Here is a 16,186-nt window from a genome sequence, read left to right as displayed (position 1 = left end):
TTAGACAGAATAAAAATTAAATATTTTATTACGTCATTCATTACAACTCTGTGATGCATATCTCCTCCCTGCCCCCAAAAGGTATTACATTGGCAGAATCTTTTACTTATCTTTGCCTTTTTCAGATATTATCATGCTTAATGTTAGTTTAATTGTTAAAGCTTACTATTTTAAAGAGTTATGTGGTGCACCCATTTATGTATTTCAGTAAATATTATTTGGACATAATCAAGACTGACACTGATAGGAAAAAATACAGTACGATTTAGTTTGCTATACTTATGTTATTTTTCTTCTGTTCGACAGGGATAGAGGTCGGAGGAGTAGATCTCGACTTAGGAGGAGATCTAGGTCACGTGGTGCTCGTAGACGTAGAAGCAGAAGTAAAGTTAAGGAAGACAAATTTAAAGGAAGTCTTTCTGAAGGCATGAAGGCTGAGCAGGAATCCTCATCAGATGAGAAGTAAGAATGAATTTCTAGCAGGAGGGACAACAGATTTGCTGGGCCCTGGGCAAGAGGGAGGCGGGTGGGTGGGTGGGAGGGTGTGTTTGAGAGAGAGAAATGGCTCTACTTGCAGAAGGGGTGGGTCTGGGGATAGGCAGCCTTCAGTGGCGATTTAAAGAGGTCAGACTAACCTTTATCATCCCTTCTCCACTACTCCCTTGGCCCCCATCAGTTTGATTTCTAGTATGTCATGTCCCAAAAAGTAAAGAATTGGTCCACTAAAGGGGGGAATAAATTACTGAAAGCTTTTTGTGTCCATTTATGTAAAACAGCTGTAATAACCTTTTCTTTCATGTTAACCAAGGCCTTGACTCTTGCATGGTTTCAGTATTAATATATGTGGTAAACTGGTTTTGTGGTGATCAAAATCTTTTTGCATAGCTATAGAGACCTTGAAAACTACCTAGGAGTAGTGTCTAGTAGACACAAGAGGGCTCTGTTCCCAGTCCTGAGTTGCTACGTATCTTGGGCAAATTGCTTAGGTTATATCTACAGTAGAGACCTTGCAGCAGCACTGCTGAAGCTGCATTACTGTACAGTCTCCTGTGTAGCTGTTGTATGCCAATGGCAGGAGAGCTCTCCCGAAGGCATAATTAACGTGCCCAAATGGCAGTAGCTATATCAGTAGGTGAGTCTTCCCACCTACATAGCTCTATCCACACTGATTAGTTTTTTGGTGAAACACACCTGACTAACAAAAGATGTCTTGCTGTACATCAGTTTCTGTACCTCGTTTTTTTCCTCCAAATGAATAATAAGTTTAGAATATTACACCACAGGTGAGGCTCAGTAAATCATAAACTTTTGAGGCCCTCTGTTAAAAAGATATTTTTGTAGTCAGTGGTCCCTTTTAGAATTTCATATCCCTGGGCAGTATACTTTTTGTTATGTGAGCCAAGGTATGTGTTGTGAATGTGAGTGATCAGAAATCTACAAAATATTCCAGATGAGGTCTAACCAGTACCTTGTAAAATGGTGTTAATACTTCCTGTGTTTTGTATTTTAAATTGAATTGAAACCAGTAAATCCATGAAAAAATTAGGAATTGAATGAGTTGTTGATTTTCCTCTCAGTTCCAATTCTTGAAAACGTGAATGTTAAATATAATATTCCCCATAAGCTGAGCACTTGTGTGTGCCACCCAGCTGGTTACCAGAGCACCCACAGTAGGCAGCCTGTCTTTGTGAGGGAGAGAGTTGTGTAAAGGGTCTGAATTTCAGGTTATAAACTCTGTAGATCAGGGATTAAATCTTTTCTAAATTCTATGGAATCGTGTGTGTTTATGGTGTCATATAACTTACTCGTAGCCTTGAAGACTTTGATGTCGAAGAAGAAGATGAAGAAGCACTGATAGAGCAGAGGAGATTACAGAGACAAGCAATTGTGCAGGTATGGGACTGTATTAAAGCCATCAGACTATTGATATTGTCTGTGCATCCAGAGTAAAAATCTTTGGCCTTATTATTTCTTTTAATATGAAATTGGACACAGTGACATTTTTCAGGTTTACATTTCCATTAGTAAAGCGAAAGTTGCCAAAAATCTTCCACTAGTTTTTCAGTGTGGGTGTAAAAATATTGTCTGGGTTGAAACTTAACGTTTTTGGTACACACACTTATTTAAAACAAGCAACCTACACCCAAATGAGTAATTTTTGTGATAGTTGGCTTTTTTGGATTTTGTATAACTTAAATTACCATAAAATTGCATTACCATAGTAATTGCATTGAAGGATAAATCATACACTTATTTTCAGTTGTCTATAGCAGATACCAGAATGAACCTCAGGCTCAGAAATATTGACTGTAATCTGATTAGTGTAATTTGAAATCAAAGGGTTGTTTCCTGTGTAAGGATTTGGAAAGCTGTCCAAAATTGTTTTTAACTTCTGGGATAACCTGTAGTAAGAAGACACAAATTATATAATTTGGCCCCATGTCATTTAGAGCAGCTAAAGAAATTTACAAAAAATTATCCCTCAAACTACACATGAATTAGTTTGGGACAAACCACTATCCTGAGAATAACTTCATGAAGTTTCTTTGCAGAAATACAAGTACCTGACTGAAGACAGTAACATGTCTGTGCCATCTGAACCAAGCAGTCCTCAGAGCAGCACGCGTAGTCGTTCAAATTCACCAGATGATATTTTAGAACGTGTAGCTGCTGATGTTAAAGAGTATGAACGGGAAAATGTTGATACATTTGAGGCCTCTGTAAAAGCCAAACACAACCTCATGACAGTTGAACAGAATAATGGTAAGAATCTGAAATTTCATTGCGCAATTTAAAATGAAAAGTCTAATCTACATTGAAGGCATCTTTTGTTCAGATTTCTTACAATCATAATTTCAGATTTGTGAAGAAGTTAATTCATGAACTGAGCTCAAAAAGTCCAGAAAGTTATAGAATTGATCTGTTGAAATAAAATACTTGGTTATGGGATAATGTGAAAGTTTTTCACTGCAGCACTTACTGATTAACTGGTGATTAGGAACAAAGAGGAAGAACAGACATTAATGTCTTACTTTATATTGAAGAAGGAACTGTCAATTTATTTTATTTTAATATATTTTTGATATGTGACTCTTTCTTGGAAAATCGCAAATAATTTTCCTGATGGTTTCTCCCGCCGCCCCCCCTGCCCCCCCTTCCCTGTTTGGCAAAACTTATTTTAATTTCAGTCATTACCATTGAGGAATGTCTGAATTCAGACGTCTAAGTGTTTTAATGCAACAAAGTCAAAAGAAACTTTTACCAGGATTGTTGTATTTTGAGACACAAAATAATGACTTTTACAGGTGAAAGGATTTTTTTTTTTGTTCTTTGTTTCCAAAAAAAATTCTCAGCAATGTTGGCTTTAAAATAGTTTATATAGAACCAAGTCTGGCTCAGCAAGAGGAGTGAAAACAGGTCTACCCTGCTTCCTAGACACCCATCCCTGCATCCAGATCCGTGCCCTACTTGCTGAGCCCTCTACTTGAAACCTCATCCAGTATTTGAATCCCCCACTGAGCCCCAACCATCTTCACTTGGACCCTCTACTGAGTCCCATTACCCCTGCATCTGGAGTCCCCTGAACTAACCTCCAGTGCTTTCAGATCCACCTTGCACCCAGATTGTCATACACATAACCTGTGATCCCATGCCTGGTACCCTTCCACACTTGGACCCTGAAGGGCTGAATCTGCCTGCTCCATGTCTGGACAGGGGGCCAGAACTGGGTGTGTGCAGAAGACTCTGTACTTCTTGCTTGCTACTGTGGTGTGACTGGCATGGAGGGGTACAGCCCTGGGGTGTTTTTGAGAGAGGCCGAGTGTTTCTGAAGATCAGGTGCAGCCTGACCAAATCTGTGACCCATAGGAGAGAAGTACAGGGTGATCTCTATGTCCATTCAGCCACTGCTTTGCTGGAGCCTCCACATTTGTTTTTTGACAAATAAAATATGTGGAATTTTGCAGAATTTTTATTTTTGATGAACAGTTCCCTCAGGAGTAAACATGTTAACCAGGGCTGTGGTGCACACTTAGTTCTTTTGAGCAAGATTAAAGTACAACTCAGTTGTGCTAGCTGGTTTCAAGGCTTGGGTGCACCCTTTACCTCACAGATCACACACTACTTAAGGTGCATTTTGTTGAGGTTGGTATTTTACCAGTAGTCTATCCTAGCACTCTGCTGAACATTCTGAAAATATCTTGCCCTATTAATGTTTGTAGGGAGCACTGCCAAAAAATCACTTTCTTTAATACCAGTGTGAAAGAGGGACTTGTGTGGCAGAATTTAGCTCAGTCTTTATTTATAATCCAGATAGCAGTCTCAGTAGTGCTTCCTTGGTTTTTTTTTTTATAATTGATTAATGAAATATATTTTTCTAAAGCTCTGTGTAATTCTGCCAAATATTATTTATTGTGGTACAAAAATGTAGGAATTTTACATAGAGAATATGTTGTCTCAACTCTGGAAAACACTCCAAATGATCAATTTGCTTAAATAGAGGAGCTCAGTTAGAAGACACCCTGGCATACTTTTGCTTGCTGCACAATTAAAATACAAAATATATACAAAACACAAAACAAAAACTAAAGAGAAAACAGAGACAGGTAAAGTAATAGTCCTTAAAATTAAAAAGGGATAATTTTGCTTTAGGATTTCTGTTGTGGGTGTTACAAAAATAAAAACAAATTATGAAAGCCAGTTTTAAAAATTGCCCTATTTGTCACCCAAGTTAAATCTGTGTTTTGACTTCCTATAGAGGCAGGTTGATGTGTCATCGGGGACTAACAATTAGCTAGCACACACATGTGGGATGTAATGTATGTGGAGGTGAAGGGAGAAAGAGACTATATGAGAAGAGACATAATTTTTATGCTAGAAGATTAATATTTTGGATTTCTTATTTTGCATAAACAGCTTTTTTAAAAACTGTTTCATGCTCCTATATTTCTGATGTAAATATTACGCGGCAGTAGAAGTGTAAGGGGACACGAGATTTTACAGAATGTAAGTAATTTTGAAACTAAAATGAAATATTTGAGAAGTATGGTGAAGTGCTGTCTATCTCTTAATAGTGCTATCTGCTTGATTAAGGGACCAGTATTGCTTTCAAATTATTCAGATGCAGTCATCCATCTGTAAGGCAACTGGTGGTAGTCATGTGAGGCCTTGAAAATGCAGGATTTTATGGTAAAATGCTAGAGAAAGTTGGTTCCTTAAATCTGTTAGGGGTGCTTTTAATTTACTCTGAAAGATTAAGTTTATTCTAATTTAATATGTTGTTAAATATTTCCAGTTCTGTCTTCCTTGCTACATACCCTTAATTTATGTTTCTGTGATGATATCAACCTTATATATGGTGTTTGGTACATTAAAGATGATTAAAATGTTTCTTTTAAATAGATAAAATAGCATATGGGATTTTTAATCATTTTTAAAATCAAGATTTCTGTTTCTAGCTGTTGTCTGAGGTGAAGCCATGTGAAAGAAACTTCAAGGGAAGGAGGCTTTGGGGGTTTACCATTTTTAATAAAGTACCTCATTATTATTGGCGACAAAACAATTCTAAGTTGTATACTTAGTCTACAGGTTATCCATAGGAATGTATAGAATATAGCATATTTTTTTTCCTGTTTTGTGTATTGTTGGAAAGCCTTTACAGTTAAATCTTCAGTTGAAGTATTTGCACATGAAAGATTTTAACTTCTTTTGCATTTTTAAACACGGTTAATTATGCAAGAGAATATAAATTAAAGCACCATAATCTAGGAGACATAGGCTCTCTTATAACTAGTTGATAAGTTCAGTGCTATATAGTATAGATAGTATAGCTGGTAATATACCAGAATACCTCTATTTGTCGATAATTTGTGTTTTCAGTTTATTTCTTCATTTTTAAGTTGAGTAATGTAAATTTCCTTTTAAGGCTCCGCTCAGAAGAAGCTATTAGCTCCTGACATGTTCACAGAATCGGATGATATGTTTGCTGCATACTTTGATGTAGGTAATTTTAGAAAGATAATTTGTCCACATTATGTACTCATTGCTGTGTTATTAAACGGAAACTGTCAAGGTGTTTGTGCCTGAATAAACAGGACTAGGTTTGTCATACTAATTGAGAAATGTGGTAGGCATCCTGGTAAGTGTCAAAGCTCAAGAAAAAGGTGATAGAATTGTTAGTCACAGGCTGGTTTTGTAGTTATGAAATTGCTTTTGGAAATATGCTGTAGGATTTAGTTACTCTACGATTACTTTGTTCTCCTTATAGGTTCAGGATGCTTTATTTTTTCATAATCATCATGACACTTTAAGTGGCACTTAGCATACTACAGTCTTTCATGTATGCTGTTGTCTTGGACTGCCCTGGTGATTTAATATTTAAAAGTAGAGTGGGTGCATCTGTAACAGCAAACTCCTCTCCTAACCTGAGATTCTGTGCAAACAATGTTAGATGCTTTGTGTGAGTTTGTTTTATATTACCTCCAAAAAACAATCATCATGATCCAGAATAACAACTCTTTCTGCACTTTTCCCTAGTCCTTAGTCCTTCTTCCAGGGGAAGGAGAGGGGAGATACCTGACCAGAACTGAGATCTTTTGTTTTCTGGGGTCCACCAGCCTCCTCTTCTTTCACTTTCTTCCAGTGCTTTGAAACTGTCCCCTCAGATAATGGGAAAATTAACTTCCCAAGGCCTGGTCTATGCTAACCCCTGCTATTGATTTAATCTATGTGAAGTTGATGTATTTACCAGGCATCTTGTGTTCAATAAGGTCTGTTGGGATTGCTGTCCTGTTGACGCCAGCTACTCTTCTTCTGGTGGAATACCAGTGTCAGTGGGCGACCACACAGAGATTGATTTATTTCATCTAAGCAGACTTGATAAATCAACAGGTGTTGGATTGATTGCTATAGTGTGCATTCCTGGTGTAGTGAAGACAATCCCCAAATCTGATCAAATAATTAAATGTTCCTCTCCTGTAGTGGAGAGTGGTATCTGGTTACTACTTGACTTAGAGTGCTGGCATCCAGCACTTTGTCAGAGCTTCCCATATAGCTAACATCAGTCGAGTCCTTAATGTTTTATCTCTCTCTCTCTCGCTCACTCTCACTCACACAATGTCTAATGGGATATCTGGGACTTGTCATGTTTATGTGTATATTCAGTGGCCCATCACTTAGGCCGAGTCTACACTAGCCCCCTCCTTTCAGAGGGGGCATGTTAATGAGGGACTTCGGAAGATGCTAATGAGGGGTTTCCATGAATATGCAGCGCCTCATTAGCATAATGGCAGCCATGCGGGATTCAAATGTGCCGCTTTTGAAATGCATGCCGCCTGTGTCGATGGGTGTCTTTTGGAAAGGACCCTCAGATTTCAAAAGACCCTTCTTCCCAAAACCAAAAGGGAAGAAGAGGCTTTCGAAATCAGAGTGTCTTTTCAAAAGGCCCGTCTACATGGGTGGCTGCATATTCATGGCAGCGTCTCATTAGCATCTTCTGAAATTGCTCATTAACATGCCCCCTCCGAAAGGAGGAGGGTTGTATAGACATGGCCTTACATGCAAACATCCCCAAAATGTGTGAGGGATTTTTTAAATGAAATAATATAAAAATCATGGAACTAATGATTCATATCAAATGTCATTCTTTAATTATCAGTGACATTGCTACAAAGGGATAGCGAAAAGCTATTGTAGTGCCACTCCATTAACAACAAAGTAAAACCCTTTAAAATAAAAAATAGGTAAAATTGGTAGGTAAATATTTTTATTTTCAAGCTTTGGAACCATTTATTTAAACTGGGGGAACAAGCTTTTTACATTGGGCCCCACTTTTTGTCCCTGAAATTGGCAGCCCTCCCTTTCTCCACCATATAAGGTAATCCAAGCTGATGGAAATTTTGGTTATGTTCATATATTTAAAAAAAGGCACATGTTGTAAGAAAATATGTAGAATGTGAAAACTCTATTAATAGGTATATAACTGTGAATACACATAAATAAAAACTAACATATTTCAACACTTCTAATGAGGTGGATGAGCCTGAAGCTTGGCAGCAAATTGGTACTGTGCACTGCCACTCCACCCCCCCACCCACTTTGCACACCCCTGATTTAAATACCAGCAATTATAGATAAAATACAGGAAAATATTTGATATTTCATTTACAACGGTTTTTAAGTGGATGACCGTTTTTGGATGGGAAATGCCTTGCAGAAACTGATACTTACATATTACTTGTACTTATCTTTTAATTTGTAGTCATTATAGTAATATCCACTATGAATGATTAATGTAGTCTGTGAAGTAAAAGGCAAATGAATTAAAAAAAAATGCAAGCATACTACCACCTTAGAATAGCCTGTGCTAATTTTGATAATATGTTTCAATTTTATTTCTCTTGGATCATTTGCTCATATATATATGTGTTTTTTGGTAAAATACTGAATTCAAAATAATATAGCATTTTGCTGTTAAAATGGTCCAGGAAGCTGGGGGAGAGATCACAAGCCTTCTGTATGCCTTACTCTTGATTTACTAAATTTTATTTATGGTAGTAATGAAATCATAACCATCTTTACTATTTAGTAGTGGTTCTAATGATATTTCTCCTCATAATTCTCATATTTGATGCATAAGGGATATTTTGTGTTTGAGACTTCCTTTCCTAAAGGTATGTTTTGAACTACAGAAATGTTGTAAAGTAGAATATTTGTTATAATGAGATGATAGATATTGAATGGATTTCTAGTTTTCATAAGCAAGTGTTAAGAAAAGTCACATTTGTATATAAAAATGCATTTCACATACAACAGAAAAGCTAATTGTCCACTTTCTTTCAGAGTGCTCGTCTTAGGGCTGCTGGTTTTGGAAAAGACTTCAAAGAAAACCCCAACCTCAGGGATAACTGGACTGATGCAGAAGGCTATTATCGTAAGTATTTTTTCATAACTTAGTTTATACTAGTGCGTAAAATAGGGTTGCTAACTGTAAAAGCACTGTATTGAAAAGATCTGCAGAATTGTTTTGAAATTGCATACCACAGTGCCATCACTTACCGTGGCTCACCCAATGCAGCTGCATATTTCTGCACTGTAGTGCTCTTGTCAAGCTGCTCACAGGTGTGTCACAGGATCCATCAGTCGAAATTAAAACCTATCCAAAGTTGTTTACAGCTGTGAGATCTCCCTCCGGAAGGAAGGGTTATGTCTGCACGCTTGCCATGATCTGAAACCAAGAAAAACAGCTTTCAGAGAACCTTGATGCCCATCGTGCTGTATTTGTCACCCAGGACTCAGAGTGGAAGCGCTTCAGTGAGCACATTTCTTCACTACTCAATGTTAAATTCATCAGCAGTTAAGAAAGACCAACTGAAATAGTTCTTGTAATGAGGTGAAATGGGCATGCAACTTCTAACCGTGTTTATTAAAAGATTCCTGACCCAGGGAAGCACAGGTCCCCACAATTTCCACAAAGCTAGGTACAAAGCACTATAGATTTGACACAATAATTGACTGCACTGTATATCCTTGTTTCCTTCATGATCGTACAGAAATTTTTTTTGTCAGTTATTCTACATGTTTACTTAGCTCAGTTTATCTTATTTCCTTCTTCATTTTCTTTCCTAGGTGTTAACATAGGTGAAGTTCTAGATAAACGTTACAATGTTTATGGTTACACTGGCCAGGGAGTTTTCAGTAACGTAGTGCGAGCCAGAGATATGGCGAGAGCAAACCAAGAAGTGGCAGTTAAAATAATCAGGAACAATGAACTTATGTAAGTCACGTTTTGTTAAATAGTAAACTAATGAGATTTGGAGCACTAAATATCTAGTCACGAAAGGTGGGGCTAATAATAATCATACTAATTATAAATATTTGGTAGTAGAGGAGTAAATTGACCTCCATGGAATGAATGTAAATTAGTTGCTGCTCTCTTGAGAACTGGAATCCTTTGCTGTGTAGTGCACATACTACAGTAAACAGTGTTATCTGGTATGGTTGCAGTACTGTGAATTTAAGTTCACTGCTTTTGTAATTTCTTTTCCTTTCTCCATGAAGGGAATTTGCAGTGTAAACCTCCCCAAGCTATTTTAACTTGGAGTTTTAAAATCTCTTACTTCTTATTTAAATTAATGGAGTAACATTGTTGTACTGAATCAAGACCATTAAAAAGTCGCTAAAATAAAATAGTTACAGTGGTGCTTTGATTAGTTCTTACATTATATTTAAATGTGAATCTGGGTATAAATTGAAATATTAAGTGAACTATTTTCATCATGCACAACCATTCAGCAGAAGATTTTCTAACCAGTATAGTACAGTTAATTAAATCAATATTATTTTGATTTATTTTTTTGAAGAGCAAATTTCTTAAACCTCAGTATTGAGCCAAGGCTCACAACCCTGTATGATAGGGCAAAATCTTACTTCAATTTCACTTATGGGAAAAGGAAGAGCGAAGTTTTATGTGTATATATGAACCACAGAAAGGTCAAGTAATTTGCCAAACACGATGTTAAAAATAAAACCAGGATTGATTCTCAGGTCCATGTTAACTATAAAATTGTTACTGTCCCCTCACGTTTTGAGAGCCAGACAACTTGATGCTCATGTTGCATGCGATGTGTTAGAATTTCAGTAAGTTCTGGGCCAAAAATGTTCTTTGTTTTTAGGCAAAAAACTGGTCTCAAAGAACTGGAATTTTTGAAGAAGCTCAATGATGCTGATCCTGATGACAAATTTCATTGTTTGCGATTGTTCAGGCATTTTTATCACAAACAACACCTTTGTTTGGTATTTGAACCACTCAGGTAAATTTAATGTTTACTGAATTGTATGTAAAAATGAAAGTAGATTTAAGTGCATTTTAATCTTTGGTACTCTTCATTTGAATTTCTTCTTTGCACCTGGACTTCATTCACATTCTGTTCTTTATATGTCAGCAAACTTAAGGCATGTGATACCCCACCCCCAAAAAAAAAATCTAGAACCACTTCACAGATACTCAGAGAAGTACAAAAACTCTTTCATGCCCAGCAGCCTTGGGATCAAGGGGTTACTGGATATTTGAATATTCTGGATAATAGAGAGGTATACCTAGCAATGTGTAACACTAAAGAAAAACAAAATTAGATCTTAAGACACAACGAAATGTATGCAGAGTACTTTATTTTCCAACAACAGTATTAATGTGAGCTGTAAACTTATACTGTATAGATTTGTGTTTACTTTCACTATACTGTACTTATGGAAAACATAACTAAAATTTACTTATGGTTAAAATGCTGGTTATTTGAGAGTTCTGTATAATAGAATGCTGGATATGAAAGAGTTTACTATACAACACTATTTTAATGTACTTAGAATGATAGTGTCTAGATGACATCTTGTCCATTACAATTAAAGAGAATTAAAAAGAGTTCATCCGTATTCGTGCCCTGAGTCCTGAAAGTTGGCAATTTTTATCACTATATTGTTCCTTCATAACATTCTTAGTTCTTTCTTCATTTGGGATCATTCTAGAAATTCATAGTGCATTCATATACTTTGAGTATATTTGGGGGCATGTTAACTGTGTGTACAGCTATATAGGATATGTTCAGAGAAAAACAATCAAAAGAGTGACTGGACCTTTAATTTTCCTGTAAAGTGGTATAAATGTTCAGGTTTCTTGTGCAAAGCTATATTCTGTACTTCATGACACCAGACTCATAAGTGTGTACTGTGCAGCTCTTTTTGGGTTACATTTCTACACCATACATGAAGATTTATCAAGAGTATTATGAATCCTGAGTATTGTATGCATATAGTCAGTTAATTTTCTGTGTATCCTTGGGCAAATGGTAATTGGGGTTCATGAAGCAATAATTGTACACTATGTTGGGATCTCTAGGGTACACCCTGGCACTGGGGTATTGGTGTGCCCTCTTAACTCTGCAGCCTAGGATCTCTCTCATAACTGGTGCCCTGACAAATTCACAGCCATACAGAATATATCATGGGCCATGAAAGCTGGTCTTTTGTGTGCTTTTTACCTTATACTACACACATTTCATGGGGGGAGGCCAGTGTTTCTCAATGGAGTTCTGACCTAAAAGGGAGACGCTTTCAGTGCTAGGCTTCTGGCCAGCTGCCACTGCTTTCCAGCTTCCCAGTTTGGAAGGTAGTGCCACGACCAGTAACTTTGCAAGCCTCCCCCACCAAACTTTTTTCTGTTAATACCCCAAAAGTTACAGCTGTTTGAAATTTCAGGTTTAAATAGGTGAAATCATGAAATTTACATCCTGTTGTCATGCAGTTGACCAAAATGTGCCGTGAATATGGTAGAGCCATGCTCATTAGGTTTTTCTAGTGACAAGCCGCAAATCACTCCAGACACAATTATCACTCAGAACAATAGCATATGGAGCCCCACACCCATCTAAGTTGCATGTACGCTCTCTGAGTTGCTCAAAGATCACACAGAGAATCACAGCAAATCTCCCAAGCTCTCAGCCTTGCACCCCAGGACTGTACCCTATTGCACTGGTCAGAAGCTTGACCAGTGTAAGTTCATTACGCAGTCTGCCGCCTTCCTCAATGTGGAGAGGACAGAAACTAGAGGTTGCAAGACTAGTTACAGGGAACAATGGTGACATTTCAGACTTACAGACTCCTTTAACAAACAATTTATGCTTATGCATCAATGTAAACGTGTTACATGGTTCTTTCCAAACATTCAGTACATGGTACAGTTCTACAGCTTTTGGTAGCAGCACCCCATTGGTTACAGCAGTCAGCGTGAGTAATCAGAACAAACCCATTGCAATTGTACATTTACATTGCTTTTTGGTATACCCCAACCATGGCTGAACCTCTTGGAGATTTAGGGCTAAATGACTGGGGCTTTCCTTTGCACAACCAAGTTCTTATCTTTCCCCTTGCCCCATGGGGTGGGAATCTGATTTCTCTGGGTGTGCCCTCCCCTCTAACAAGAGCTAGGCCATTAGTGATCCTCAGGAAGACCACCTCCTCCTGCTTTCTGAAAGTTGCGTTGTGAGTCCAACACAGAATCCCCATGAAGGAATCACTGCTCACCTCTTACTGTCCCACTAGGCCCACAGCTCCTTTGTCCTTCCACCGCCAACTTTTGCTTCCCCAGGGAATCAGAAGTGGGGTCAGTTACGAGAACATAAGTGTTTCCAGCATCTGAAGGTGAGGAACTGCTGGCCCTCTCCTGCCAGCGACCTGGATCAGGACTATACTCCTAGTATGCTGATCACACCCAGTTGCGTGGTTATCACAGGGCTGCTCCCATTCCCTTATAGCTTTCACTTTACCTGGACCAACTTCTGGTTCCTGAGAAACCTTTACACTGTCTGCTCCAGACCCTTGTAGAGCAGAGCCAGTGGTCTTACACTCAGGCAAGTCCTGGCCATCAGGAACTGAGACAAACTTCTCCCCAGACAAACTGCTGCCTTCTACAGACAAGCAACTTCCCTGCCCACTCTCATTTCCCTTGCTTCCGTTCCCTGCAAACATACTGGTTTACGTAAAAATATAAAACAGATTTATTTATAAAAAGGTAGAACTGAAGTGATAAGTGGTGTAGGGGAGAAAGGTCGTGGAAGATAAAAGGTAAGCATGTCATCTAAAACCTTATTACACCATGCACTATTTGAATCAAGCAGTTTTTCTCACCCACTGTTTATTGTGGGTAATAGAGTTTTTATTGCACAGGATTCTCCTTTAACTCTAGGGCTGGTCTTCTCAGTTCAAGTCTGTATTGCCAGCATTGTTGTTGCTACTTGTGTATGTAGGGCAGGAGAAGGTTAAAAACATAGTAACAGAGAAAGCTGTGCTAGTCTATATACTATCAAAACAAAAAAGCAGTAAAGTAGCACTTTAAAGACTAACAAAATAATTTATTAGGTGAGCTTTCGTGGGTCAGACCCACTTCTTCAGACCATAGCCATACTGTTCTGGTATGGCTATAGTCTGAAGAAGTGGGTCTGTCCCACAAAAGCCCACCTAATAAATTATTTTGTTAGTCTTTAAAGTGCTACTTTACTGCTTTTTTGTTTTAATAAAAATATGTCACTGTTCCCTATTTTATATCTTCAGTCTTTGTGCCTAGAAAACATTAGCCCGGACGTGCCATATGGGGTTTTGCTGAGTTATCAAGTTGAACAATCAATCCCTTATTGTGTAGTGCTTGGGTAGAGCTCTGACAGCATTGTGAATCCCTTGATTACAACTCCCCTGCTTACTAACAGTCATGATGCGCCCTGGTATTTGTCACCTCCTTTTTTGTCACTGGAGGCCTAACAGTGAACAACTCCCAAACTTACAACATATTTCAATAATGACCAAACAGCAAAATCTCATAGCTTAATACATACTAATGATATACATATTTTGACAGAACAGTGGTTTTCAGTGGATCGTGACCTTTCATATGATACCTTACTTAGTATGCTTAGTATGACACATTGCAACCACATATGAATGATGAATACGGGGTTTGCAAGATGCTAATTTGAGGTTCAGCCTGTCACAACAGGACTAATAAAGGATGTAGTTATCAGTGCACACAACAAATATTTTTGTCCTCTGTTTCTGTGCTGTGTTTGGCTTCCAATGGTCTCTTTGCTCTGGTAGTTTTATAAACATTAGCCAATCTGTTTACGTATGCCAAAAGCCAACAAGGCCGCCTCAACTTCTGTGTCTCTCCCAAGTTTCAGTCTTGTCAATATATTTTCCTGCCCTATTTTGCCCCTTCTACACACAGACCATACAGTTGTTGAGCAGCTATCATAGTTTTACACAAATAAGGCCCCCAGTGATGGAAGTAGTTGCATAACTGTTAGATAAGCATAGTCATGTCAGGAACTGTAAAGCATTTCTTGCAGTGGTTGGCTGAAATTTTCTATTTTGTAGGCTGATGACAAGGAATTTGTTTCAGGTTGGTCTGATTTGGGTAATCTCTTCCTAATGCCTAAAAGAGAACTGGTTTTTGTACATAAAAATTGATGTTTAAAATAGGAATACACTATTTTTTGTTTAATATTTTTCCCATCATTTTTGTATCTATAACTAGTATGAATTTACGAGAGGTACTGAAAAAGTATGGAAAGGATGTCGGTCTCCACATTAAAGCTGTACGATCCTACAGCCAGCAGTTGTTCCTGGCATTAAAACTACTCAAAAGATGTAACATCCTACATGCTGATATTAAACCAGACAATATTTTGGTAAGTAATATTTAACATGATAAGACAGCGTGTACAAAAGACATGTATGTTTAAATTCAGATAACATTTTCAAAATGCAAATTTTTTCATCCTTTGCTCTCAAAAGAAGATTCTGATTTTGTATTAAGACAAATTCTAATGATCATGGTAAAATGAGTAAATAGGAAAATAAGTAATACAGGTGAATATTCTAGGTTTTTAATTAAAAAGCTCTAACAGTCATAACCAAGACCCTGGGATTTTAACCTTCAAACCAACAGCCACTGCCCAAATTCCCCTTCATGTTGTATTTATACATCTTCTAAAAAGAGGGCTTTAGCACTGCAAAGTAAGGAAGCACCCTTTCTGAGAGGAAGGATTTGGCTTCTTTTGAAATAATGGTAGAAAATGTTCCCCTTTTGTGAGGTTGCTAACAGACATGTATGCTGCAAGAGCCAAATGTGCTAGACAGCTCTACGTTGACATAATTCCATTTGTTTATATGTAGTGAGTAGAAGAGACTCCTTAAACTCTTTCCTGTACTGGCAGCAGAGGATAGGCACAGTATCATGGGAGTTAAACACCATAATGTGGGTTGCTTCTGGTTCACTTAATGCTTCTGGTTCACTTGAGCTACGTGACAGATTAAAATCCTAGAGAATCTAAGCTTTCAGTTACTTAAAAATGTAAAGCAGTCCTATACAACCTTAGAGACTAACAAATTTATTAGGTCATGAGCTTTCATGAGTAAGATCCAGTTCTTCAGATGCTTACTCACAAAAACTAATTTGTTAGTGTCTAAGGCAGTGCTTTTAACTAGTGTGCCATGAGAACTGTCCAAGTGAGCAGTGAAATTTTGTCCAGTTCCCCTCCCTGTGGCTCTTTGCAGAGCCACCACATGGGGGGAGGGGGGGAAGAGTCCCAGCTGCCTGAGTCCCAGCTGGCACGGGGTCTGTCCATCTGTCCTATCCCCCACC

General features: G+C 37.9%; 1 protein-coding gene across 2 annotated transcripts in view; it reads left to right on the top strand.

Moving 5' to 3' along the window:
* Positions 1-16,186, top strand: part of PRP4K (pre-mRNA processing factor kinase PRP4K) — a 50,950-nt gene that overhangs the window by 20,073 nt on the left and 14,691 nt on the right. For both annotated transcript variants that reach the window (XR_012644505.1, XM_074987736.1), the window contains exons 4-11: positions 307-462; positions 1,812-1,893; positions 2,553-2,763; positions 5,924-5,997; positions 8,839-8,929; positions 9,625-9,772; positions 10,671-10,808; positions 15,077-15,230. Coding sequence is in view for 1 of the 2 variants with exons in the window: in XM_074987736.1 (XP_074843837.1) it covers positions 307-462; positions 1,812-1,893; positions 2,553-2,763; positions 5,924-5,997; positions 8,839-8,929; positions 9,625-9,772; positions 10,671-10,808; positions 15,077-15,230 (1,054 nt within the window). In the remaining variant the exon portion in view is untranslated. The remainder of the gene's footprint in view (positions 1-306; positions 463-1,811; positions 1,894-2,552; positions 2,764-5,923; positions 5,998-8,838; positions 8,930-9,624; positions 9,773-10,670; positions 10,809-15,076; positions 15,231-16,186) is intronic.

Source organism: Carettochelys insculpta, chromosome 2 (assembly GCF_033958435.1).
Source record: "Carettochelys insculpta isolate YL-2023 chromosome 2, ASM3395843v1, whole genome shotgun sequence".
NCBI lineage: Eukaryota > Metazoa > Chordata > Testudines > Carettochelyidae > Carettochelys > Carettochelys insculpta.
Note: the sequence above shows the minus strand (reverse complement) of the source record. Positions and strands in the feature narration are given on the sequence as shown.